This window comes from Geospiza fortis, unplaced genomic scaffold (assembly GCF_000277835.1).
Source record: "Geospiza fortis unplaced genomic scaffold, GeoFor_1.0 scaffold333, whole genome shotgun sequence".
Lineage (NCBI taxonomy): Eukaryota > Metazoa > Chordata > Aves > Passeriformes > Thraupidae > Geospiza > Geospiza fortis.
In genome coordinates this window covers 1,904,309-1,930,114 of record NW_005054347.1, presented here as the reverse complement: position 1 = coordinate 1,930,114, position 25,806 = coordinate 1,904,309, and the positions used below count along the sequence as shown (strand labels likewise).

The following is a 25,806-nucleotide window of genomic DNA, read 5'->3' as shown; positions in this document are numbered from 1 at the left end:
GCAGAGAATTAACAGAAAAGCTCTCATGTCTTCCCTATAGGAAATGGGCTGCTGAAAGACCAAAAGCCACACAACTCACTCGCCATACCTTGGCTGTTACTTTCAAAACCGCAGAAGGGAAGGCGAGGGCATTATTTAACATGTCCACTTGATGTTTTTTTAACACAGGAAAACCAAGAGCCACTTGCTCAAGGACTGCATTCATCACTGCCTGCCAATTACAGAAACAAAACTGATCAGTCAGGAGGACACAAGTGGCACAACGATTCAGCTCAGCGCCGTGGAAACACACTCTGAAGTGTTCTGTCACAACAACGGGCATTATGCATATACAGAAGCAGGTCTGAAGCTTTTCAGTCACTCTGTGGCAAAGCACTTCCTTCCTAATTAGCAAACACTCAGCAGTAACCTCAACCTTCCCAACAGCTCTCACTTGAACTGTTGGCTACCACCTCAGACCATTTTTTTCCCAAATTTGCTCCAAGGTTCTCCAAGACTGAATTTTTACACACATTCATCTATGCTGATACAATCAGATCAGTATGGAAGAGAAACACTTTCAGAGTGACTCAAATGAGAGTAGAAATACTGGGGCCAGATGATACCCCCACCACTGGAAGCAGTGTCAGCTCCATGGCATGGCTACATAACCCGGCACCAGCAGTCAGGAGAAAGCACTGGATCACCAAAGACAAGGATGCCCAAGAGGGCACCAGGAGACTGTATTTCCCAATGGTTTTGGGATATGGGACAAGAAACAACACTTTTGAGGCCAGCTCAGGGCCATGAGTATCCCAACAGTGCTGGAGGCTAACTCTGGAAAGCAGCTATCACTTCAGTGCAGACTCAGGAGGAGTTGGGGTCTAGCTAAGTTCAGAATGACAGGGACACCAAAAGAAAAAAGAGAAAACACTTCTAAAGAAATTGTCTGAAATACGCATTTTCTATTTTTATGGCAAACATGACTAGTTGCTAGTATTCAAAAGCAATTATGCAGAGGCTGATCTATAAATAATGCAAAACCCAGAAAGGAGATATCCAAACTCATTTACAACACACCCCATGCTGTACTGAATAATGTTATGCCCCAGCTTTCACCATCCCCATAAAACAGAAATGCAGTCAAAAAGCTGAGAAAGAAGAGAAGCATCTCCCCTGCTCCCCAGCCAAAAAGGAAGACAATATCTGAACGGAGGTAAAATTTAAGGTCATTCTATTCAGTACTACTTTCATAGACATAAAGCTTTATTTTTGCATTTCCAACTCAACTGCTCTTTTCACACGTGTCCCCAGAAACTGCAAACAAGGTATAGTGGAAATACATCATCCCTCACCCTGCTGCAATGTGCTCTGAGTAGATCCATACAGAAGCTCACACCATCAACAAATGTGTGTCCCAAATTTCGTAAATGAACTGTTTAAGTCTCTTGCACAAAGCACTGAATAATTTAAGTTGGAAGGGACATATGCAGGTCAGCTAATATAACTTCCTGCTCAGAGAAATACTAACTTTAAAACAGTGTTTAAGGAAAGCTATCTCAGGACCTTGTCCTGCTAAACTTTTAATATCTCCACAAATGAAGACTCCCAAGCCTCTCTTGTTCCTTGTTCCAACTGAGAACCACTCTCACCATGAAAAAGTTTCCCCGTATATTTTTCATCTGGCTGCAAACTGTGATTTTTTGACTCTTGTTTTTCAGTATGCACTTCTAGGATCAGAAGCATTTCCATTTCCCCTCTCAAAAATTTTTTCTTCTTGATTGAAACTACTGAATTTCAAAACACTTCTTTAATTTTTTTAAAATTTATTCATCTAATATCCTTACAGCAACAATACCTTCCCACACATCCTCTCTGCACAACCAAATTTATGCCAATTACATTGAAAACTAAGGATTTTTTTCTCTACTTATAGCTCAGTTAGCTTTGTTATAATGCAGTTTATAAAATTACATTTAATGGAGAAGGGAGCAGGTAATTTGTTTATTTCTGAACTGTGATGGCTAATGGATGGGGTGGGAATAATGACAGAATATATATTATGTTATGTTATGGTCGAACAATACAAGGAGAGAATGCATGACCTGATAATTTCTACCCTTCATTAAATGGTCTATTGAGCTGCTTTTTCTCCATATCAGCTTTTAAAGCGGAAAAAACCACTGCAAAAAATAATATATTACTTCAAATCACAAGATTACTCTTGATTAAAGCAAAAAATTACTCATCTGTTTCTTAAATTCATTAGCAATAGCTGAAAACATACCTAAAATTAAGGAAATCGGCATAAGGAGACTAACTGTAACTAGCCTTGTTAACTACCTTCCTCCATAAATGCTGAGGCATTTTAATTCCCATGTCTGGAAGGACAAAGTCTGTGTCACTACGAGCATCCCTGCCAAGTCCTTCCTTCTCCCAACAAGCCAAAAGCAGAGTGGGAAGCAGAATCCAAAGCTGTCTGCACATCCAGATGGAGCAGTGACACCTAAGCCACATCTGCTTTCAGAGGCTCTTTGTGGCTTTTCCAAGAAGAAAACGGGTCTGCACAAAGACTGCTTGAACTGACAGTCCTGGTTTTCATCTACTTTCTTCAAAGAAGAAAATAAATGGGCTACCAATGGGTTTATCTGTGTTTGATACAAGGAGATGTATGATGTACCATGGGCATGTGCCTTGAGCCTTGCCTGGGAAAGGTCAATGAGGGAAGAAGTTCCCAAGGACACATGGAGAAGCTACCCTACCATGCAGTCCGCTGCAAGGGAAATCCCAAAACAGAACAACTTCTGAGACTGATGGGTTGAACCAAGATTTTTGGAAGTTACCAGCGTGTAGAAATCCACAGGAAACAAACAGGTTTGCAGGTTATGTTAAAAACCCAAGCTATATAGCATGCAAGTGGTCTCCAGTGCAAAGTAACACATGACAGAAATATGGAGATAAGGGAGCAATGTGAAGGAAACCCGATTACGCATCCAGCCTAATGATGGAACATTTTCATTTCCTGTAGGTAAAATGGCTGATATTGGTCAACATCAACTGATAAAGGGCTGGCTGTTATGGGTTTCAAGAGAACTTTGATCTACATCTCGCATCCCATTAATAGAGACAATAAATTACTCTCACTTTTCATGACACGATGTGCAGAAATAAAGCTTGCATGTTCAAATGAGACAGAGCTTCTTGATGAGTGAAAGTGCTAAATCATCAGCAGTATATCAAAACCACTCAAGTTCACATGCTACAACTCCAAAAGATCAAAAATTAATACCACTGAAAGGACATGCATTCAGTTTTGCAGAAATCAACAAAAGAGAGAATTTCTTCCCTAAGAAGCTCCCTTGTATTCAAGTTCCTTCTATCTCTGCCAAGTATGCTCATATGGCAACTGAGAAAACATTTGTGGCATTTGATTCTCAAAGTCCGTATGTGAAAAGAAAGGTTTTCCCAGAAAATGCTTAAATGAAAGTCCTTTTCTGTGGTTTAAGCAGGAATACCACTAGTCAAAGTAAAAACATGGAGCTAGCTGATGTGTAAAGCACTTTGAAGCACTGCAGAGGTCACATTGTGGCAGAGAAATCCTGCTTCATAACGCTTTGATGTAGAGCAGCTCACAGAAATATCTTCGTTATTTCACTGAAGTACATCACTGCTAAAGCCTCTTTCTTACTCAGTGTAAAATAAGCTGTTATTGTTCTTTAGTATTAAAAAAGAACATTAGTTTCTCTGTCAGCATTTCAGGCAAATGTGCAACAGGCAATAAAGGTCCTAGGAGGGTCTAAGTTGAGTTTGTGTTCAATAGAACCTCACTGACTTCCAAACATCCCCCAGTCAAAACCAGCATAAGTCCAGCTTGAAGTCACACCTTCCACAGCAGCAGCACAAGGCTGGGATTAAGAAACCCAGTACTCAGAGATCAGACAGTGATGTGGAGGGACAGAAGCTCACCTTTCCATTGCACTACCTTTTGCTTTTAACTAAGGCTTCTCTTTATAGTGTAAATGGTGCAATTTATACGTACAGAAACACACACTAGAGTGGTTTTTTACATGGTGTCTCTAGTGAAGTTTAAACACTGGCATGAAAATCTTGTTTTGGTTTTAAAATACTGCGGAGATTCCCATAAAACAGTTTCTGAAGAAAGCCACTGCAGTGGTTTGAATATCCTGAATGCTCAGAGTCAAGAAGGAAGAACATCTGCACGCATTTTTATGGTCCACTCAAACCTCAAGTGCTTCCAAACACACAGCAGCTACAACAATACTTTCAATTTTAAAGACAGAAGCTTATAAACAGCCCACATTATGAACTCCTCCATTTATCTAAAATTTCCTCCACTTATATTTACCTTATCCAGTTTCAATAATAAACCCTTCAATTTCCCAGTCTCTTCCACTCTCCATGAGGACAAGAGTAGTCAAAGAGCTAAAACCCTACCAAAACCTGGAATAATGATTTGAAACAAGTGAATTTGTCCTAATCCCAACTGGTTGCCAGTACAGAGCCCCCAAACACCACCTGCCCAAACCAGCCAGATTCCTGCTCCCTTACACTCTTCTGGCTCATTCTTGATTTTGTTTCTTTTCACTGAACTTGTACAGCTGCAAATGCACTCCTATAATGTGATGGCTGAAATAAGATCAGGAGAGTTTTCCTGAAACGTGAAGGAAGTTGGTTGGGGTGCAGTACCTGCACCAGCTGCCCATCAATATTCAGTGCATGCAGCTGCTCTCAGTGGCATCCTTGGAATTCAGCTTGGCTGGGGAAAAAACAACTGTCACTGCTATTTTTTCTGAAATTTCACCTAACTGCTGTAACATGTCTGTGTAGTTCTGCCCAAATTCTTACACGTGTTTTAAACACTTCAGTGAAACAGTTAAAGCCCTACATTTATATTGCTGGAGTGCCTTGTTTGTACCTTTCCCTTTGTTGCCATCTGTCAGACTTCCTCACTGAAGCTTCTCACAAGAAAAACATCAGTAATGGCAAAACAGCAAGAATTTCAACAGCCAGCTACCTCCTCCTCCAGCCCCCAAAAGGCCTGTGCTTTGTGTCTGTGAAATTTTAATAGGGGTCCCTTTTTGCTCCAACACAGTCACATAGACTGAGCACAGCATCAGCCAGAACTAAATGGTGCCAGTACCTCAATACCCCACCTTGCACTTTTTTCCTTTAACCAGTCTATAGCCTCTTCCATTTTCCACTTCCTTCTAATCACCTACCCAGAACCCCCAAGCTGAAGCAAGAACATGCAATCCAGTGCTATGAGCCCAGCTGGTCAAGTAGAACGCCCTAAATCATATGGGATTGCAGGGAGCACCCTGTTCCCACATACATACAAAAGTCAGCATACTCACAAACTCCCCTGACTGCTCATAAATGTGCTTAGGAGAAAAGAAAGGATTTAAGAACATGTGTTACCTCAGTTTCTTCTCTGACTCAGTATCAGTGAACGGCCCCTGCCACCCTCTCCATGTTTTGGAGCCAGTCCCGCAGACCAGGCTCATACACCATTTCAGCACAGTCCACCACAGCTCTCTTTTTCTCTCTTTTTCTTTCTTTTTATAAATAGAGAGACTTTGAGTAGGACTGCTTGTGTTACAACTTTTCTGAAGTGCTAAGCACTTCACTTGAGCTATGAGTCATCAACTGTGACAGCAGCAGAAACATCTTGTCATAAGCAATGAAGAAACTTCAAATTAAGTATCCCACCAAATAATTTATGAAGATTGCTTATCCACAGTCAAGAGGGTTTGCTTATAAAAATAATTGATAATTTGATAATTATTACAGAGACAAAAATGTAACTACCCAAAGAACTTCAAAAATGTTAAATGACAAGAAGCAAAGGGGGAGGAGGGGAGTGAAGACAGGATATAAGCATCTCTCAAGCACTTCTCAGGACTCTAAAATGCAAATCTTTCTCACATACCTGTAAGGTGATACATCTGCAAACATGCTGAGAAAAGGTATTCAAGTTACCCCAAGCAAATGCAGTTTTTCCCTCCTACTCACCCTTTTTGCAGCTTTAAAACTTGATACTCACAGCCTAGTCTCAAACTCTCCATAAATTTAATCAAGTCTCAGGACAGAATGCAGCTCCTCACTGTTCTTCCAAGGGACTTGCAATACCCACCTCAGCACTGACATTCACACAGTGGCAAGTACTGGAGACAATCTGGAACTCCTTGTAATCCAAAAACTGATGGTAGTTTTGTCCTGCTACTAAATGCTCTCCTGGTGTAAGAGGAATAGCAATATCATCTGCATTTAGGCTACATTTCACTACTTTTTTTTTAAAAAAAATTATTTACTGCTCTTTGACAATTACAGGCAGATCTATGCCTTCTGAAATTCAAACCTCTGAGCCATCAAAAATTGCTTTAACTATGAGACTTTTCCCTCCCAGAATCCCAGCACACTCCTTCCAGCTTCTCCAGCAAGAAAAACTGGCAATTCAGAGTATCTGTGTCCTTCCCTGCACACAGACCATCCCCTGCCAAAGCCCTTCTGTCTCAAGCACTGAATTAAATAGGTATTACACACAAAAGGGAGCTGCTATTACATACTTATTCTCAGATTGTTCAAAAAATACAATTAAGCTTAAAATGTGTTGGCTTCCTTGATTTCACTGCAGCCAGCTTGCACACATACCCAGACAATGCATTCTACATAATTAAAAATAACTTTCTATACTCATATCTTGCTGCCTCTAGCTATAATCCAAAACCAGATGCTGGTGTGCTGACTATTTCAGACCTAATAACAGTATCCCTCTGGTTTTTGAGCCCTTTCACCTGCTTTCAAACCTTCACAAAGAATGGATGTCTTGATACTGCTGGTTTTGCCCTCATCACCTCCTGGACAAACACAACAAAAAATCTCATCCATGTATGGTCCCGGAACTTGAATCCTTGTAAAAAACATTGTATCTTGAGTAAAATTTTGTTATTCACTATTCAAAAGATACAATTTCCTTTTCTAGTAACACCTCCATGTGCAGCAGGTGCTAAAAGGCAGCAGAATAAATTTTTTTAGGCATGTAGGTGTGCGTGCCCACTGACCTTCTGGTACACAGCCTACTGAAGATGGGAAACCATCAAGCGCACTGATACAAAGAACCTACATTCTCGTATGTATGCTTAGTAAAGCATTCAAGCGACTTCAAAGACCTCTGTCAATACAGAAAAGAACTGCATTAAAATTCTGAGCCTCCAAATCTATTAAGCATTTCCAAACACAGGAGGACGAGTACCAGGATTTGTTCAGCTGCCCTCACTGCGTTGTTCTCAAGGAAGGAGCGTGGGCTCAGTCAGTCGGCATGCAGTGACTCAGCTCCATTCCACCAGCTCAGCAATTTAACAGCCAGTAAATCTAACCTGTGTTTGCAATCTCACTTGTAAAAACACTGCTTTAGCTTGGTGAAGGCCAATGAGATACACTTCTGAGGGCCACCAGCACTGAATGGATCCTTCCCCAAATGATACTTCCCCAAAATCTGCCTCTGTACTTTGGTCCTGGACATGGAAGAGCCATCATGCAGCTCCTGAGATCTACCAGTAGTGGCAGGGATATCCTGGGCAAGCTCTGGTTTCTGCACTGGGGTCATGAACCAACCAAGGTGGTGAAAGTCCCATCCTCACCATGGTGGCCCATGGTCCCAGCAGAGCTGCCAGCAATGCATGGTGTGTTCCAGCAAGGGCTGTCCTGGATGACAGAGCTCAACAGAGGGGAGCAGTGAACACACAGCCAGGGTGTTCAAATGGAATTCATTAATCAGGCTCCAACTGCCCCACTTCCCTAGATGGAAGCTCTTTATAGACACTGCCTCATTTATTTATTTTTTTGAACGCCCAGATTAGTTTAGTGTGAAGCTGTGGAGACATATAATTTGTCTGAGCAGATGATCTATAGATCACTGAATGAACACTAAATAGGCTCTTGCTGTCCACAGAAGAAACACACTGTGCACTCTCCCATGGCTGCAAGCAGAGGAAAGGTGAATCATTTTTTTCTAAAATTTAGCTCCCAGCAGTCTGGAGGTCAAAAAGCTGGCACTTCTTCCAACCTGCCCAGCCCTGACTGAGGACAGAGCTGCAGCCTCTGCCTATGAAAAGCAGGGCCCTCAAATCAGAGGGAAATCAGCAAGTGATAACTAACCTGGCATTCTGCTGGGGCCAGGCTTTTCTCACACAAACAGCTTTTTCTGCTCACATCTGTGAATATATGCATATTTAAAAAATAAATTATCTCTCATTCAGATTAGTTACTAGAATATCTCTTTCTCTGCTGAAGCAGATTTGTTCCTACGGTTGTATCTACTGCTATTCTGGGACTTGGTATTGTTTTCCCACTATTGCTGCAGAAAATGTTCAGCAGCTAATTGCACAGTCAAGTCCTTTCACATAATTTTCACTTTGACAAGAGTAATTAAAAAGCTAAACGGCTTGAGAACCAATTGATCAGGTCTGGAAGCAAAGCTCTGTTTAGGCGATCCTGAGATGCACACGTACAGAACAGCAAGCGTTCGCAAAACACAACTGGGAGCACGTTCCTTGCGGCTGATGGTTTACTGGGATTCCTGCAAGGCCTCTTTTTTGCCCAACTTGTATGAAGTGTTACATATACATATGCACTGCACCTAGACCATGCTTTCAAGAGTCAGGAAAATTAACCTTATAGGGCAAGTTACAGTGTACTTTTCTTCCAACACCTGTATCTGCAATCACCAAAGAGCCAAAGTTTGCAAATGGACTAAAATAATACCTCCTATCACAGGAAGGAACTACACAAGGCTATTTTATCACTAAATTTCATTTGCTTGCCTTAAAATTGCTCTGAATTCTCCATAACAAGACTTCTAATATCATTACATTTCAAACTACATAATTGAAATTAAAAAGTAAAGGGCTCCAAAATTACTACATATGTACCAAAATGATGAGCTTATGAACAGTAATGAAATGGAAACTCTCAGAAGCCTGAGGTTACACAAAAACTTTAAAGATGCTCCTCTTAACTTTTATAATAAAGCTAATAATTCTATTCTTGAAAGAGAAGTTGAAAGGGTTGTCTTTAAACCACTTTCTTCTCAGTGAAGTTTGGTCAGTTACTGGCTACATATTTGAAAAATTGTCATGAAATGTGCAAGGTTTAATGCTAATGGGAACTTGGAGCAGCAATAATGAGAAACTCCCTCATGCATATAGAGAGTGATCAAACACCTCCTATGCCACCTGATGAGCAAGAAAGTGCTGGTGCTCCTCAAAGCTAATAGCTCTGGCCTCTGTGTGAGTGTGCTAGAGAAGAGCTTCATAGCACAGGTCATCAACACACATAAATAAATCTCTGAATAATGCTACAGCAGCATCTGAAAGAGATGCACGTGTGCCTGCCTGCAGAGGGGTTTCAAACAATGGAAATCCAGTGCCAGCAGATGGGCCTTGGGTCACACTCCCCTGCAGCAGCACTGCACACCACTACACAGTAATACCTCCAGGACACAAAACGCAAACCCAAAACCTCTTTCCTTGATACAGAAAGCCAAAGGTTGACCTAAATTTTCCTGCACATAAAAAATGTCAAATCTTTTCAGGGAAGTCAAAGACATAAAGAGAATTGTGTCACTATGTAAGTAGATATACTGAAAGAAGCCATAGAAGGTTCCACACATTCACAAATATGATAATTTAGATGACAAATGTAGCAAATTAAACCCAACTTGTTAGCTAATAGAATATATAATTATGTACTATGAACGATCACTTGCATATCTGGGAATTGAAACAATTATTTTTGGAAAGGGGAGAAACGTTCCTGACAAGGAGGGATTTTTAGCATCTGAGAGCTTTTCTACTGCATTCCCTTCCACCTTACCTTGTTTATAGCTCTATTCAGTAATAGTTTTTACTTGTTTCCTCAATGTCTTAATTTCCTGCAATAATACATCTGCCATGAATAATTAAGCAATGCATTTGCTGCTCGCTGAAAGCTGAACAAGTGCTATAAATCAGTTCTGGGACCCTCTGCCAGCACAGACACAATCAGAGATCTGCTAATGTTGGCATTTCTTTCTGCAGGTGAGAGGAATGGTGCACAGAAACACTCAAGGAGCTGCTCAGCAGTGCCAGGCTCCCCCGCCCTGCAATTGGTATTTTGGGAGTGCCTGTCTGCATCTTTTCCCAAGCAGCAGGACTTCAAAGACTGTTTTGATGAGGGACAGTAAACCTAAATGTTCTATATTCTTCACATTTACTCCTTTCTCACATTCCTAGGTTGCACCCTCTTACCTCTCCCACTCCACAGTCAGGAGGAGGAGAGCAGAACATGTCCTGAGTGTTCATTATTCCCTTCTCAGCACCAAAATGATGGACTGCTGTTCTTTGCTCTATTTCCACCTTATTTCTCCTGCTGCTTGTGGTTCAAACCAGGACACTACCAGATGGTAGTGAAGGGCTGAATGATGGTCTGTAGTCAGGCCCATTACAGCCAGTGAAGGTTTATCTTGCCAAGTCACCCTCGCTCTCAGATAGCTGGGCAGGCTGCATTTCTCACTTTTTTGTATATGAAGATGGAAGATAACAAGCTACAAAAGCAACAGCGATAACACTTCCCTTCAACACTTTCACTCGCATCCATATCAGGGGAGAGGAGCAGTAAAACAACTTTCCACTACCAGAACAGGATTCACCTTTTAATTGGATGAGGTTTACAGTGCAATCACTTCAAGTGCAGCTGTGCAGCATATGAGCCTCTCAAGATTGGCAGTGCAGGTACACTAGAAAATTAATCAAGACCAGGTATCCAGCCAGGCCTAGGAAATGTCAGGGTAGCCATCAGAATTTCATGTCTTAATTTGAGAATCTCCCCAGCTCACTATAAGGTGCAGAGACTAAAAAAAACTTTAAAGGTCAAAATGTAGAACAATTCATCACTAAATTTCCCTACAAAACAAAGCATTTAATGTTCCTGGTTTTAATTCTGTTGACAACAGATTGCACATATTTTAAAAACGTAACGTTTAGCAGCTGTGCTGCCAGTCTGCAGAGTTTGCATATATAGCTGTGATATTACCATACTCTATTATTCATAACAGGCAACAGACTTCATTCTTCATCTTGTGAAAAATAATTGCAGTTTGAAGTCAAAGTCTGATGGCAAAGAAACACCCAACATAATGCTAGAGTTTCCAGAATTCAGGAACTCATGTAATGGCCTGCATTTTGATTTAAATCAATTCATTAGAAAGACAAATCTCTTCTGATCTGTACTTCTTCAGCAAGAAGTACATGGCTCTTTTATGAAACCCAAGAAAGGAAAAGCCTAGGTGGGTAAATAGCTTTTTCTTATCCACAACAAAAATGTAATAAATTAACTGCAATCTTTTAACAAGAAGCATGAGATATTCCCATCTCATACAGCCCTGGGACCTCACTCAGACAGAAATTCATGAGTTGATGTATAGCTATTCAGAGCAAGAATGACTACTGGAAGGAGAAGGTAAAAAACCTTACCCATCTTCCCTTCCACTACCATTAACATTAAAAGCATTCTGTAAAAACACACTTTTTAATACCTTTTCCCTTTCATACAAATAAATAAACATTTACATATATTTGAATCAGAAGGTCTTGGAAGAACTACAGCATCCTTTGCAATTGCTTCTCAAAGCATTTTGTGCTGCCAGAACCTGTTTCAATCCTCCCCCCACCCCCCCAAAAAGAGCTGCTGGTCAGCGCTGCGCCGGACAGCAAAGCAGCATTGTTTGCCTAGAGTGGTCCACATGTAGACCCTCCAACCTGCTCTGCTGCTCTGGGTTATATGGACTGGCACAACCACACTGCCTTTCTTAGAATATTTAACAGTCAGTGCAGAACAGCGTGGATGTTTGGTGCTGTCACAGAGAAGGGCTCTTGCAAACCACAGCAGCACCCACCAGGTACCCACCAGAGCCCTGCCTTGGCAAGGAAAGCCCCTGCCACCATCAAAGCTCAGACACCAGCCTCTGAACAGATGTATAGCATGGGAAAGTCTCCAGGCAGAGAGCTACATACAGAGAAATACATAACATGTACTGGGAGAAGAAAACAAACACAGAACTACCTGCTACAATTCACAGAGCAGAGTTAACTGTATGGCTTCAGAAGATGAACCACACACCGGAACAGGCAGCTGTCCTTTAGTCATGCACAGACATAGGCAAAAAGGTAGCAAATCTACAAGGGTTCATGAGAAAACCAGTGGATGTTTGCAAGTCTCGTATTCTCCCCTATTTTTGCCCACCAGCACATTTAAAGCAGAGCTACAAAGTCAGAGTAGGGCACTGAAGAGGACTAAGGGCCTGGAGAACATTTTCACACAAAGCTACATAGTCAGAGGAAAGACAGTGATTGTCAATTGGGAGGAGGATAAAAAAGGACAGGATAAAGATATAAGAGTTATTAGGTGACCTAGAGAAGACAAGCTACGAGACTGCACCTTTCCTGGTTCACAAATGAAGACAAAGAAACATTCATTTTAAAAAATCACACTGCCTATTCAGAACATATCTGAGGGAACACTTTCTGTTTGCATACAAAATTCCAGAAATACCTTTGGAAATTAAATTCCAACAATCCTGCATGTCTGTGACTGTTGCTTAGCGCCTAACCTGAACTTCCCAGCTGTAATTCAAGGACATTATTTCTTCTCCTAGCAGTGGATGGGAAGGACTGCCTTCCCCCCCAGTTAATCTTTCTCTTCTGGCAGTGGGATGCTCAAAATGAGATGCATCACTGGAAGCCTTACCCATGTGAGCAGAGCAAAAAGACTATCAAATGTGTCCTCAGGATGGTACTCCTCATTTTTGCCTGTCACTGTGATATCTGCCCCCCTCAAAAAAGCACTGCTTTCTCAGCTCCTGTATGGCTTATGATCCATTAGCACTGCAAGACCTTTTCTGTATACCAGCTGTCTAGGCAGTTGTCTCTCATTCTGTATTTATGTAGCTGATTACTCCTATTTTCAAACATCTATCCACATTTTTTCTTATTGACATGCATCCTCTCAGACAGTTTCGCCAATTTGTAAAGATCATTTTGAATTCTAATAGTGTCCTCCAACATGCTTGCCTCCCTTCCCAGCTTGTTGTTGCCTGCAAATTTAATAAGCATGTTCTCTATTCTATCAGAGAGATCATTACTGCAAATGCTGAATGCTACCAAACTGCCAAATACCCACCCTATGAGCAGATGTTTCACAGGAAAAAGTCTCATGAGGGAGCACTGAAAGCTTTACTAAAGATAAATGACATCTACTGCTCCTCCATTCACAAAGCCTGTTAGCCTGTCATTAAAGGAAATTAGATGGATCTGACCTTGACAAACGTACACTGGATATTATTCCTTTGCCCATGTGGGTAAAACAATATTTAGAATTGTTGCAATTAATAAAGCTCTACAGAAGGAGTAATACAAGTCCAGTTTCTGAGAACAGCTTCTAATTTTACATAGGAAATGGGAAGTAATGTGGGTGGGGAGAAAAGGCAAGACTAGGAGATGGTCTTTACTGTATCTCCTTAAAACATCTAGCATTTGTTGGCCATCATTGGACGCTTATGCTGGGATAATTTTGGTATAAATAGACTTAGAGTTTGACACCATCCAGCAATTATTGTAACATAAAATAATTCTGCAATTTAACATAAACTTGGAAAACACCATGTGGTACACTGCATGTAACTCTTTATATGTTAAGTGGTATTTCTTAAATTCCACAAAATTACACAGGAAGCTCTTCTCACACAAAGCACTACAGATTACAGACAATACCAGAATTTTTGAGCTAAACTGGCCTCCAAAAAATCCTTTATCTGCAACAGAAGGCTGAGTGTTCAACGGAAGAGATGTTGAGCGCTGCATAGATGTTGACTGAACAACACAGGGATTTTGTCCTAATGTGTAAAAAACCCCCAAATCATACTCTGCTCATAAAATAGGGCACACAACTCTACAGATAGTGATGTATTTTAGCATTTGAGGGGGGGGGGAAAAAAACCAAAACAAAGCTTTGGCAGTTAAATATGCTAAATGTTCCATGCATTTACTAAGACAGAATAAAGGTTCAACAGGCATTGCCAAGAAAGACAAGACCAAGCCCCTGTGGCCTGCAGTACAACCACAGAGCAACTTCAACATAAAACACTCCCTATTTCCACAGCTGCCTCAAGAAACAGACAAATGCACTAGAAGAGGAACTTCATGGTGTCTGTGTGAATTAATTCTCTCTGCCCATGTTCCAGCTTGGGTGCTGGAGGACCTGCAGGACGCCTCTCCTGGATACCTCTGGCTCTTGGGAAGGCTGAGATCACAGCAGCTCTGCATACACACACAGAATGAACACACAGGCAATTTAGTTACACACGAGCTCACACAGCCTCCTTTACAGAGTGATCCAGCGTGAAATTCCCTTTATATTATTCAGCAGCCTGTTTTTCTATGGGTCACTCCCTTCCACAAATCAGGTTCCATTCTCTCTGGACACTACTACAGATGCGCTTTGGTGGTCAAATGTTTTCAAAGACATTTTAGACTAGAAATCTATAAATATCACCACAGTCAGCTTTAAGGGCACAAAAGTATTTTTCCACTCTCTTTGTTTTTAAGAGCCATTCAAAGACAACTTTTGCAGAAAGAACCAAAAACAAATGTCCACCTTATAAAATACAGTCCCTCAACTTGAACTTTGCCTGAAGACCAAGCAGGGCACATTTCAGCCATGAAACAAACTCATAAAAAGCTGAAAAGAACAGGTTATAACTAAGAAACTTCATGTTAACCCCTGATAAACTCTGTGTAATGGAGCATAAAAGAGGGTATTAGAAGTTATATACAGCAAGTATAAATGACAAGTCAACAACCAGGACCATTACCTGTTACATGAAACAAGAGTAAAGGGAGCCTTTCTAGGTCTTGGACTACCCTCATCATTCTCCTGAGAGCCATACTAAACTCTGTACTGAGCATGCCAAGACTGAGAACACTGTGTCAGGACCAGACATCGCTTTCATAAAAAGGAATATGAAAGTATTTGCTTATGAGAGAAGTTTGCTTCTCCAAGGGTTTTCCTGTGTCCTGGAAAAACTGAAAGCTTCTGTTTGATCCTAAATAGGATTAAAATACATAGTCATCATCATCAGATCAGTATTTTAACCATTTTCAGCATGTAACAAGAATCTAAATACTCATCGTTCCATTCTTTCAACAAATCTTCCCTCTTGTAAATTAAACACTCTCTAAGTACAATACACTATATCTGCCTCACTTCCAAAATGTCTTTTTTCCCCAAATGCAGGGATTGAAACCCTTTCTGAAATCAGTGCATGGTGATTCTCACATTTACCTCAAAAGACAGAATTTCAGTTTCAAGTTTGAAAACCAAGGCAATGCCCTGTCTTAGGAACAACACCAAAGTGAGAGCTCTGCAACACACTCTGTCTCCCACTCACACAAGTCCCCAGCTTTTGACAAGTGGGTGAAAAGGAACAGTCCCACCTGCCAGGGACAGCTGTGCTAATGCTAAGGCTCAAAATGGTTACTAAAAGTGGAGTTTTTCAGGGGCAAAATCCCTACATGTATCAAGTTGGTGAGTATTTCCTGGCCTCTTTAAAAAAAACCCTTTTCAAAACAACCTTTCACAGAAGTAATACAACAGCTGAAGTGGATTTGGCTAAAAATAAACACAAAGAAAACACATAGGTGTTCTGCATCCTTAAAACAAAGAGCAGAGGCTCAACAGTTACTGTCTTCTCCCTGTATGACAATTAACTGCTATGGACTTATATCACTCACCTTTGAGGTGGGCCAACAAAGTTAGCATATGTAGAGAGAGTTTGTAAAAACATTTAAAACAATTTGCAAGAAAAGCAGCAAAAGCAAGCAAGAATTCTGAGTGATTCCTTTTAAATCTGCAGTATTTACCAGTGCCAACAGTGGACTGATGATGATCCTTTCCATGAGACCCCAGTTACTTCCAGAGAATCCACTATCAGCTCAAGTAGAATAACCTCATGTAGCAAAAACAAACCAGCTCCAAATCTCCTCCTGACATGATGACTTTATTCAAAGTACCAACTCAGAACAGTCATCCTTGGTGCAACGAATGTCTGTTGGAAAATTGTGGTATTTCCATTTATGTTAAGATTTGACCAGGTACTACCTATATATCTCAATCCAATCTTACTAAATACAGATTTTTTGGAAAAGATTTAATGGAAATTCTATTATTAATTACTGGGGAGGGGGAAACAATGAGTAATATAAACAATGAAGGACCATCTGAAAAGCACAGCAGGACTGCAAAGTCATTCCAGCCTGAACTACACGAAATGAAATACATTCTGTAATTATTTCTTTTTAATACTACATCAATGCCCCTTATTGTGAAGTCTTAACATTATGATGCAAGAGAGAAAGACAACACTAACACACATTCAAAGCTCTAGCACTGCAGCTACAATTCATATACAAATGTAAAGCCATCATCCACTATAAAAAGTGCTTTGATTTAATTCAGTGATCATATGTCCATAAAGTGTGCAAGGCAAAAGACATTTCTATGAGTTAGAAGTTTCAGTAAGCACCCTACAGTGTTTTCACACCAACAAAATAAATGAGATTTGTCTCTGGCACAGACAAAGCACTGATTCTCACAAGGGACTAAACAGAGCATTCAATTAAGAGTACACCACTGCTTTTCAGCTCCTGATACATAAAGATAGACAACTTACCAGAGAAAAAGCACCCATGAACAGATGCTTTTTTCCCCACTCCTTTTTAAACCATGTTCAACATGGTTTAAAAAAGATTGACTAACATTTTGAGCAAACAAATTTCATACTCTTGGTTGTTCACAAAAATGAGCTTGATCATCTTATATTACAGTATCATTCTGAAGCACCAGTATAATGAAGAGATAATCAAAGAAACAAAAAAACCATTCCTATTACCACATCATTGCTTTTTACAACTACTCAGCTAAAACACTGAAAGCTCCAGCAGATCTTATACTTTTTCCCTTTCTGACATCAGTAGTAGTAATAGCCAGCAGCATCACGAGAAACCATATTATTTTATTGGTTTTCTGGCACTCCTTTCCATCTGCAAAGGATGTTACCCTCACTACTACAGGGAATTTTAAATATCTCCTTAAAACACACATAGCAGCCTCTGCAAATAGCCACAACTGATTAACATCTGTGAATGAATGCAACTAACTTGCAATTAGATTTGGAAAGTAAAGGGTAAGCTTTACCAAGGTTGGTAGTCAGCTACAAACAGAAAGGGAAAATTACCTTTAAAGAATTACTCAGATGACTAAATGAGCTGGGATCCAGGAAAACACATTTTAATGTACCTAGGGGCAGATATTCATGAGCAAAAAGCCAAATCCCACAAATGAAATAGAAGTCTGCATCCTGGGAATCAGAGGTCCAGAAAGTAATTCAGAGGTCACAATGGAGGACCACATTCCCAGTTGAATGCTGTGAGTAAAAAAGATAAAGTGCCATTGTACTGTTGGAAAATGCAGCCACTTGTCTTGGTCCTGGTCCCTTGACTTTAAAAAACATATTGAAAAGTCTGGAGGATTAGTGAAGAACAACAAAAATTTTATCTGGTCAGAAAAAAAACCAAAAGTGTCCATTCTTCTTCAACAAAAAGGACAAACTTTCAGGTTCTCTAACTCTTCCAACTTCAAGTTGTTTCTCCAGGAGATTGCATTAAACAGCAGGAGTCTCCAGTCTCAGTGACAGATGTTCTAATATCCAGTGTCTAAACCCTAAAAATGCATAAAGGTAGTTTGAAATAAATGCACATTTGGAGAAGTAATGATTACTTGCCATTTTTACAGATCATATAGGAGATGGGTAAATTCTCTATCATTTAGTTTTCAAATAATGATTTGACAGCCTCCCAAAAGCTACATGCTAGCTCATCCACAGCTGTAAAAGCAGACACAGAAATTACCAGTGAAATTATACAGCCTGTGCTACACAGGTCAGAGTAAAAGACTACTCTGATCTGATTTCTGGCCTTAAAATCTATGAATCTACACTGAAGATAAAATTGTAAGCAGGTAGTTCTATTGGTTTTCTGTATCACCAAGCCAATAAGCACACGCTTTCTCAAAGAACAAGTATTAAATATATCATCCCCTCAACATTTGTCACTGTGCTGGATCATTTACACAGATACTTAATCACAGGAAGTGCCTTGTGAAGGCAGGAGAGGAACTCTGGCTGTGCAGCTGAGTCTGAATGGTGCAAATGGCAAGTGGGGATGCTCAGCCCTGCACAGCAGTGAGGGGCTTAAATAACGACCCATAGAGCAGAGGCAACAGTGAGAGCCCACACCTTGGTCTCCATGCAAACCACTGCCCTCCAGGTGTCCCTGCAGACTGACCACACACCCAGAGCTGCCTGAGAGCAAAACCCAGAGTAAGCTGGGCTGCAGTTGCTACAGCACCTCTCTGGGTTCAGGAGCCACCACTCACCGAGGGCTCCAAGAAGACAAGAGGAAGAGATCACTATATATTTATTCTGCTTTTACATCCTCCATAAGTCTCCATACTGACCACTATGAGATGAGGGATTATTTGGGGCTAAGCAGACCTTTGACCTGTCAGCTGACATTGACTGATGAATGCTGGTGGCTTTAACAATACATAAAAAAGACAAATCATCATGCTGTGATTTGTTGTGGGTAGCAACCCAAACAAATTCACACTCTCTGCAAGTGCTGGAGCTAAAAGGGCTATAAATGCAGAAAAAAGATCCTTTGTCTACTCTGTACATGATGTTCGTCCTCACAGCATTCCTTCTACCTTGATATCTGCAACATTTAGCTACAAGCAGGCAGCATTTAGGTACTTTACACACAAGTATAGAATCCGATCCTACCCGAATATATATATTTGATGAGTAAGGACACCAAAAGTAAACACTGCACAATAACTGTGGTTAATATTTCAACCCATCCCTTAATGACACCACCTCAATGCCTCAGGTACAGGGGTTTTCCTAAACAGTATTTTCCATGTTCTTTCTGCTGATGGAATATGTCAAGCTAGTCAAGCTAGAATTGCAGAAAATTAGTATTTACCTGTGCTGCAATACCTGGATCCAATCGCATCAATTACACATAATCACTAGATGCAGTGTTTGGGGACAGGCACGCAAACAGGAAACCTGGAAACAGAAACTGATGCAAGGCAGCAGTGGAGAAGCCTCATGTCCAGCTTTTGGAATGTGATCCTGCTGCCCAGCTCTGCAAAGTGGCCATTTTCCAGGCTTGCACAACAGCAAGTCTATCTCACAGCGTGGCCTGGAGCAGCTGTATTTGGGGTTGAGCTGTTGTTGAGGCATCATTCAGGTTATGAAGCAAAAGCAGCAGAGTTGGATCAGGGAGTCAAAATGAGCCAAGGTGGTCTTGGGGGCACAAAATAGTAAGGGCAGACAGCAGAGTTAGGGGACAAGGACAAACTACTGCCTCTAACAAATGTTCCCTCCAGTGCTCTTCTACACAAAACCTCTAGACAGCACTTGAGGTACAGTGCAAAATCCCTGGCAAAACAGAGCTCACCTGAAGCTAGAAAGACCATCTTACTATTCTTAGACTCTGGGACACCACATCTAGAAAAGCCATCTTAGTACTCTCTATTTTCCCAGCCTTCACAAGCATCAGAGGCCAATCGTTTTATTTTCTTTTTAATGCGTCTCCTCAATTCAATTAGCATCCAAGAAACACCGATTGAAAAAAAAAATCCTCAACAACAACAAAACAAAAAAACCCAAACAAACAAAAAAACCAACCAACCAACCGAACAAACAAAAAAACCACCAAAAAAACAAACCATGCACACAAAAAAAACCCCATGTACAAGATGCACATCTTTTGGATATAAATTAACTCTTCATTTCAGGGGCAGGGCAGCCTTGAGACATTTCAGACTCGGGGTCCCTCTGGCTAGGGGTGGTGGGAGCCCAAGCTCTGCCTTGACCACACCAGCACACTGAGGCATGTTTCATCTACCCCCTCAAATAAAAGCCAAGTTGGTTCTACCTCTAGAAATCAAAAGGTGCAAATTGTTTGTTTACCAGGTATCAATTCACAGGTAGTTGGCCTAATTCTGCCTTAGTTCTTTCCTTCTACAAGGTCACTTTTGAAGCGGTTTTATTCCTTAAGCCCTTTGAAATTCTGTGCAAGACAAACCAAAATATACTGCAGTTAGAAAAGGCCCAGGATCGGTCACCTAGTCTCCTCCTTTGGCTAATGGAACCTGTTCCCAGGACTTCAAAAACAAAACCTAATTTTTAAAAAACCAAGAGAACAACAAAAGACATTGCTGATGATTTCCCATGAGAGTATTGATTTTCCCCCATTTTCTCTGCATTTTGTTGTGAGAGGGGATTTTTTGGGTTTTTATTTTATTAGAATAAATGACACATTTTCAAAAGCTGAAAAAAAGTACCTTTTAGTTGACAATTGCACTGAACATTAACTGAAATCTGCAAAGCCATTTTTCCCATGCACAATCAAAAGATGACAGACAGGGAAGCACAGAGTGTATAAAAAAAACCACACGAGCAAGCAGAGAGAGAATGGGTAAAACAGCCATCCTGAATCAGCTCTGAGCTGCTCTAATGGAATTAGGGTCACCCTGACAGAAACACAGTCAGATCACAGAGAAAATTTAATAATTTCTTATTGCAGTCTGTAAAAGCTGGGGAGGATGTGAAATAGCTGTCTGCCAAATTAGCACTTCTGTATCCACCGTTCGTGCGCATGTGCCCCTTCCCACTCACCTTCTCCTCCAGCACCCCACTGGAGCAGCCAGGAAAGCACCACTCCCCTCCTGCTGCCAGGGAGGTGCCCAGAGAACCCCTCTTTTTCTGACACTCTGCCACTCAGTTTAACCTCTGGATGCCACTTCAACTCCTCATCACTGACATTCTTCACAGCTCCTGTGACCTCGATTCCAGGGGAGGCACCGGCACAGCATGGGGCTAATTCCGCCAGGCAATACACACTAAATCTGCTTTATCTCAGGCGTTAACATCCCGCTTTCTGCCAGCTGCCTTCATTGTCAGGAAGCTACAGCAGCGACACTGAGATGTGTTACAACAACAGCAGGTGGCAAAGGTAGGGAAGACCCAGTCGTGGGTGCTCCCTGAGCAGCCAGCCACGAGCCATGCTGCAGCCAGGGATGCAGCACGTGCTGCCAGGGATGCAGCACAGCCCATCTCCAGCTGTCCTTTTCCTGCTCCTATAGAAAGCAATTTGGGGACTGACTCCAGAAAATCCAGGGATAACCCTGCTCTCACTATCCTGTTGTTTTTAGTAAGGGAAATGCAAGAGTGCTTTGCAGCTACAGAGCCTGCCCATCCCTCCAAAGATTCCAAGCAGCACAGCAATGGGGAAAAGGAAAAATCACAGTGATTTCGTGGGAACAGCCATAACCAGTCTAATAAATAAATGCTCTTTTGCTGAAGCCAACAGGATACTATGGGGACTGAAAAACAGAGGAGTGTGCACATGGGGTGTTCCTTTCACAGCATCCCTCTGTGGCTTCTTCTGGAAGCTCCAGTGTCCATTTATTGTCATATCTTCCCCTTGCCTTCACTACTGTCCTAAATCAGGACTCTCTAATGTCAGATTCACTACTGATTCACTACTGCATCCCTTGTTTGCATCACTGATGGGCAGGCCCCATAAAATGCAGGGTTTGAGGTTGACATTTTAGCCTTGCAGAGTCACAGAGCAGACAGGTCCTTTCACACAGCTCCCAGCCCCTGAGGGTCGGTGGCAAGACTCAGTGGGTAAGATGACAGAAAAACTCTAAGTTGCTAAAATACACGGAGTTGCTAAAAACCACTTTCCATCCTAGGAAACCCTTGATTAATCCATGGTGGCTGTGGTAGTTAAAAGGTCAGTGCCCTCTAGAGCTGCCTTCCAGATTAGGAAAAAGCAATTCAGAGCAAGTCTGCACCAGAGAAAAAGACATACATACAGATAAACTTGCTGCTCAACAGAAATGTTCCACATCTGAGACACCACACAGAAACAGAGCCAATTTTGTCAAATTTAAGCATGTGGAATTATTCCACAAAATTAGCAAACCACGTCTACCACAAGTTATCCTCAGGCCAAGAACTGTCCTGGGACATCTCAAGCTCCACCAGCTTCTGCACATCTGTGATGTGAGTGATGCTTCTCTCCTTTGCAGGAGCCAGTATGAAGATAATAAATTTCAGGGAATTTTTACACACCTCAGAACATTAAACAAGTACTTTTCTATGCCAGATTCCAAAATGGGCTACAAGGAGCCGACATAAAGTGATCTGAATAAGCACCTTTCAACAGCACCAGCAGACAGCAAAGTAAGCTGAGGAAGGAGACAGCTGCTGCCCCCAGTTTAACTGGGCAGCTCAGACTCATACAGACCCATACTAATCTGCTGCCTGTACAAGTCATCCCTAATGAGAACAAAATAACTGAATTTATATGTTTCTTCACATCCCTTCTTCACTCTTCTCTCCAGCTTCCCTAAATTTAGGTCTTCCTCTCAGTCAAGGACATTTAGGAACCCCCAGTCTGTTCCCTACATTCAGTCAGGCTCCTACCAACATGAATCAAGATCTCCTTCAACTTTCACAAAATTACATCTAATTATAAGCCTGGTGACTAAAGCTGCAGTGAGAAAGAGATGACTGATGGCACCTCAGGAGGGGCATCATGGTCACCTCTTCTCCAGCTCAAGCATCCCAGGAGCCCTGGGTACTTCCAGAAGCAAGAAGTATTCACAACTGCCAGAGTCTGTGAAGAATGCGCAGGCACTTGGACACTGAAAATCCGGGTACAGGTTAAAAAAAACAGGGAGGGGGTCTGCACAAATACTCAGGGATTGCTTAACAAATACAGACCTCCAGATTATGCAAAAAAGCAATGAGGTTTCCTGCTCTCTGCATAACCCATTCCGTAAAACATTCCTACTATAAGGTGTTTTTAGTAGGCTATCATTAGCCATGGTTTTGTCCTCTTGTCTGTCCACAATAGCATTTTGTGCACATATTTCCTCTTGGCTGGATGGGGCTAATTAAAGCCAGTCACAACAACTCTATGGGACTACCAGGACAACAGCAAAGACACAACAGCTAAAAGTATGACCACAAGGAAACACTGTACTCCAATCCTGCCAAAATATAGGTGTAGGAGAGCTATACCAGAAGGTAAGAACTTGCACCCTCTTCCCCAACAGCTCTCTCCAACAGCAACTGCCTGCTGACTCAGGAGAGATGTCTCAGTGCTACACAAATTACGAGAGCTGGCAAAAGAACAAGGGAAAAACAGTAACAGGGATTACTGTGACCCCAATACTTCTTTCTTCCTCCGCCCCCAATTTTCTTTACTCATCTGTGCGTGTTAGAAATCAAACTGTCAGGTTTTGATCTCACAGCTTCTGCAGAAATTCTTTCTGCACTTGAATAAATTTTGTCAGTCTTTTTAGTTCTACTTGTGCCCCTTCACACACACCCTGTTTATCTGCAATGAGCACACTGGGAAATAGAAGACTGGGAGGAAGTTGTCTCTTAAACCTCAGTTTCCAGTACAAACAAAGAAGGTTTAATATTTTTGGAAACAAATTTTGCAAGGCATTCAAGCTTTCCAAAACCAAATGTTACTTACTGTCCGCTCCTGCTAAAGGCAGCATCAAGCAGCAGAGGATGGCTGCTGGCACAGTGAGTACTGGGATGCAGAAGTTAGGCACCATATTCCAAAATAGAGCAAGTCCTCTTCAGTCTGAGGCAAGTAGTCAGTACATCCAGTGTTACAGACACAGACTTACTCCTGCAAACCAAAAAAGGAAGAAAAGGAAAATTATACAATACACATTTTAACTGCCAGTATACCAAACTGCATTGCAAAGTCATCATTACAGATACTTTTAAAAAGAAATTTACCTATCTTCGCTGCATGAGCAGTAGAGCACCACACACACCTCTGAATTCAATAAGCTGATTTCAAGGGTCAGCAAGCATAAATGCACCTGTCTCCAAGTTTACCTTCCTGTACAATCTGGTTTATCGCCCATTAATGCATCTTTTAGTTGCTGTTGCTCACAACAGATAGTTCTGAAGCTGCAAATTACATTCAAAAAACAGTCTTAAGCTCTTGTAAGTCTCCTTCCACATGCCCTAGCCAGATGTGGCTGACTGCATGTGTAGGGAGGGTTTGCGATCAAATTGCATGTGAAGCACAGCTTGGACCATCCAGCTGGGCTGGTGTGCACCAGGCAAGTCTCAGCGGGCTCCAGCAGAAGAAACAGAAGCTGAATTGGATCAGCTGTCAGCTCAGAGGGTGAGAGTCACAGCTGAATGTTATTAAGGAAAGTGTCTATAAAGAGAAGCTTTACCAAAGCAAACACCTCAGCTTCAAACTCCCCAAAATAGAGGCAATGACTACCTAAAAGGATTCATGATTGGATATTCCCTCTCCAAAAAAAAGCAAATCATCTTGCAAATTGCCTTAACCTGGGCATCTGCTTGAATACTGAAATACAGAAAATTTCCCTAAAACCAACCAAAAAAGAGGCAAGTATTTAAAAAGAACACAATTTCTGTGTATCTGCCTTATCTTTTAATGTGAATATACTCATTGTACTTCCATCTCAAAGTCTAAGGTCTACCTATTAAAACAGACTTTAAAGGAGCCGGCAAGCACCATACCCTCAGCAACCACATTCAGCAGTGACAGGAGCTCATACTTTCAGTGCCAGGCATCTCAAGGAAAGCCCAAGAGTTATTTAAAGGTAGATGCTATTCTCCACTAAGCTGCAGAAGTTACCAAACTTACCAACACAGCATTATTAGTGAAAAAAATCTCATGCTGGCAGATGCCAGCCTGAGTGGACCCCATGAGCATCCTTGAAGCAAAGTAGCTGCAACTGTGCACACGCACACTGATCGTGGCCCAACATGCCACTCTTACTTGTGTTGTCAGACATTTCAAACACACCTTCAGGACTGCTCTAACAAAGATATTTCTGAATTTTGCTAGGTTTGGAAGTGTATTGTTTTTTGGAAACCACTGAGCTTTTGATGGAAGTATCACAAGTTACAAACACGTCTACTTCTGACAAAAGCACAGCACTCAAAGAATGCCAGCAATGATCGTGCCTAGGGAAATCCACGAGAAATCTCAAGAGAATCTACCCTGGCAAATATTTACAGTGCATAGTACTAACAAACAGGAGATCATGATTCTTCTCCATTCTGTTACTGTATTTGCACAGTAAATCTTTTCCCATGTTATACTATCACACAACACAGAGAAATCTTTATTTATGCAACATCTTCTCCAGCCAAGACATCTGAAAATACTTTACAAAATAACCTAGCTGTAACCTAGATGCAGAGAGAATACTGATCATCTCATCCTGCTTTTATTGTCTCAATGAGAAGGCATAAATCTAACTAAGTTCAGCAGCAAAATTCTGAACACTGCAGAAGTGGCTCTTTGTACCAGCCACACACTCAGTTATCTTTGCTGCCCTCCAACTTCCCCATCCTCACTCAACTCTCACCAAAGGATTACTATAAGCACCATTTACATGTCTTACATAGCCAAGACAGATACAGGTAGTTGTATCTTTATAGCTGCATAAGCTCTATTCCAATGATAGAATAGAGCAGTTCCCAAGCAGGTGACCCAGCACCAGCCACCTCCCCAGACACAGCCACACAGGAATGGGAAGAAATGCCTGGATCAAGAGTGA

The 25,806-nt window shown here is 41.4% G+C and overlaps 1 protein-coding gene across 13 annotated transcripts in view; it reads right to left on the bottom strand.

Moving 5' to 3' along the window:
- Positions 1 to 25,806, bottom strand: part of PTPRF (protein tyrosine phosphatase receptor type F) — a 286,072-nt gene that overhangs the window by 221,256 nt on the left and 39,010 nt on the right. For all 13 annotated transcript variants that reach the window (XM_031058681.1, XM_031058684.1, XM_031058686.1 and 10 more), the window contains exon 2: positions 23,718 to 23,879. In XM_031058681.1, coding sequence (XP_030914541.1) covers positions 23,718 to 23,802 — 85 coding nt within the window. In that variant the 5' untranslated portion in view covers positions 23,803 to 23,879. The remainder of the gene's footprint in view (positions 1 to 23,717; positions 23,880 to 25,806) is intronic.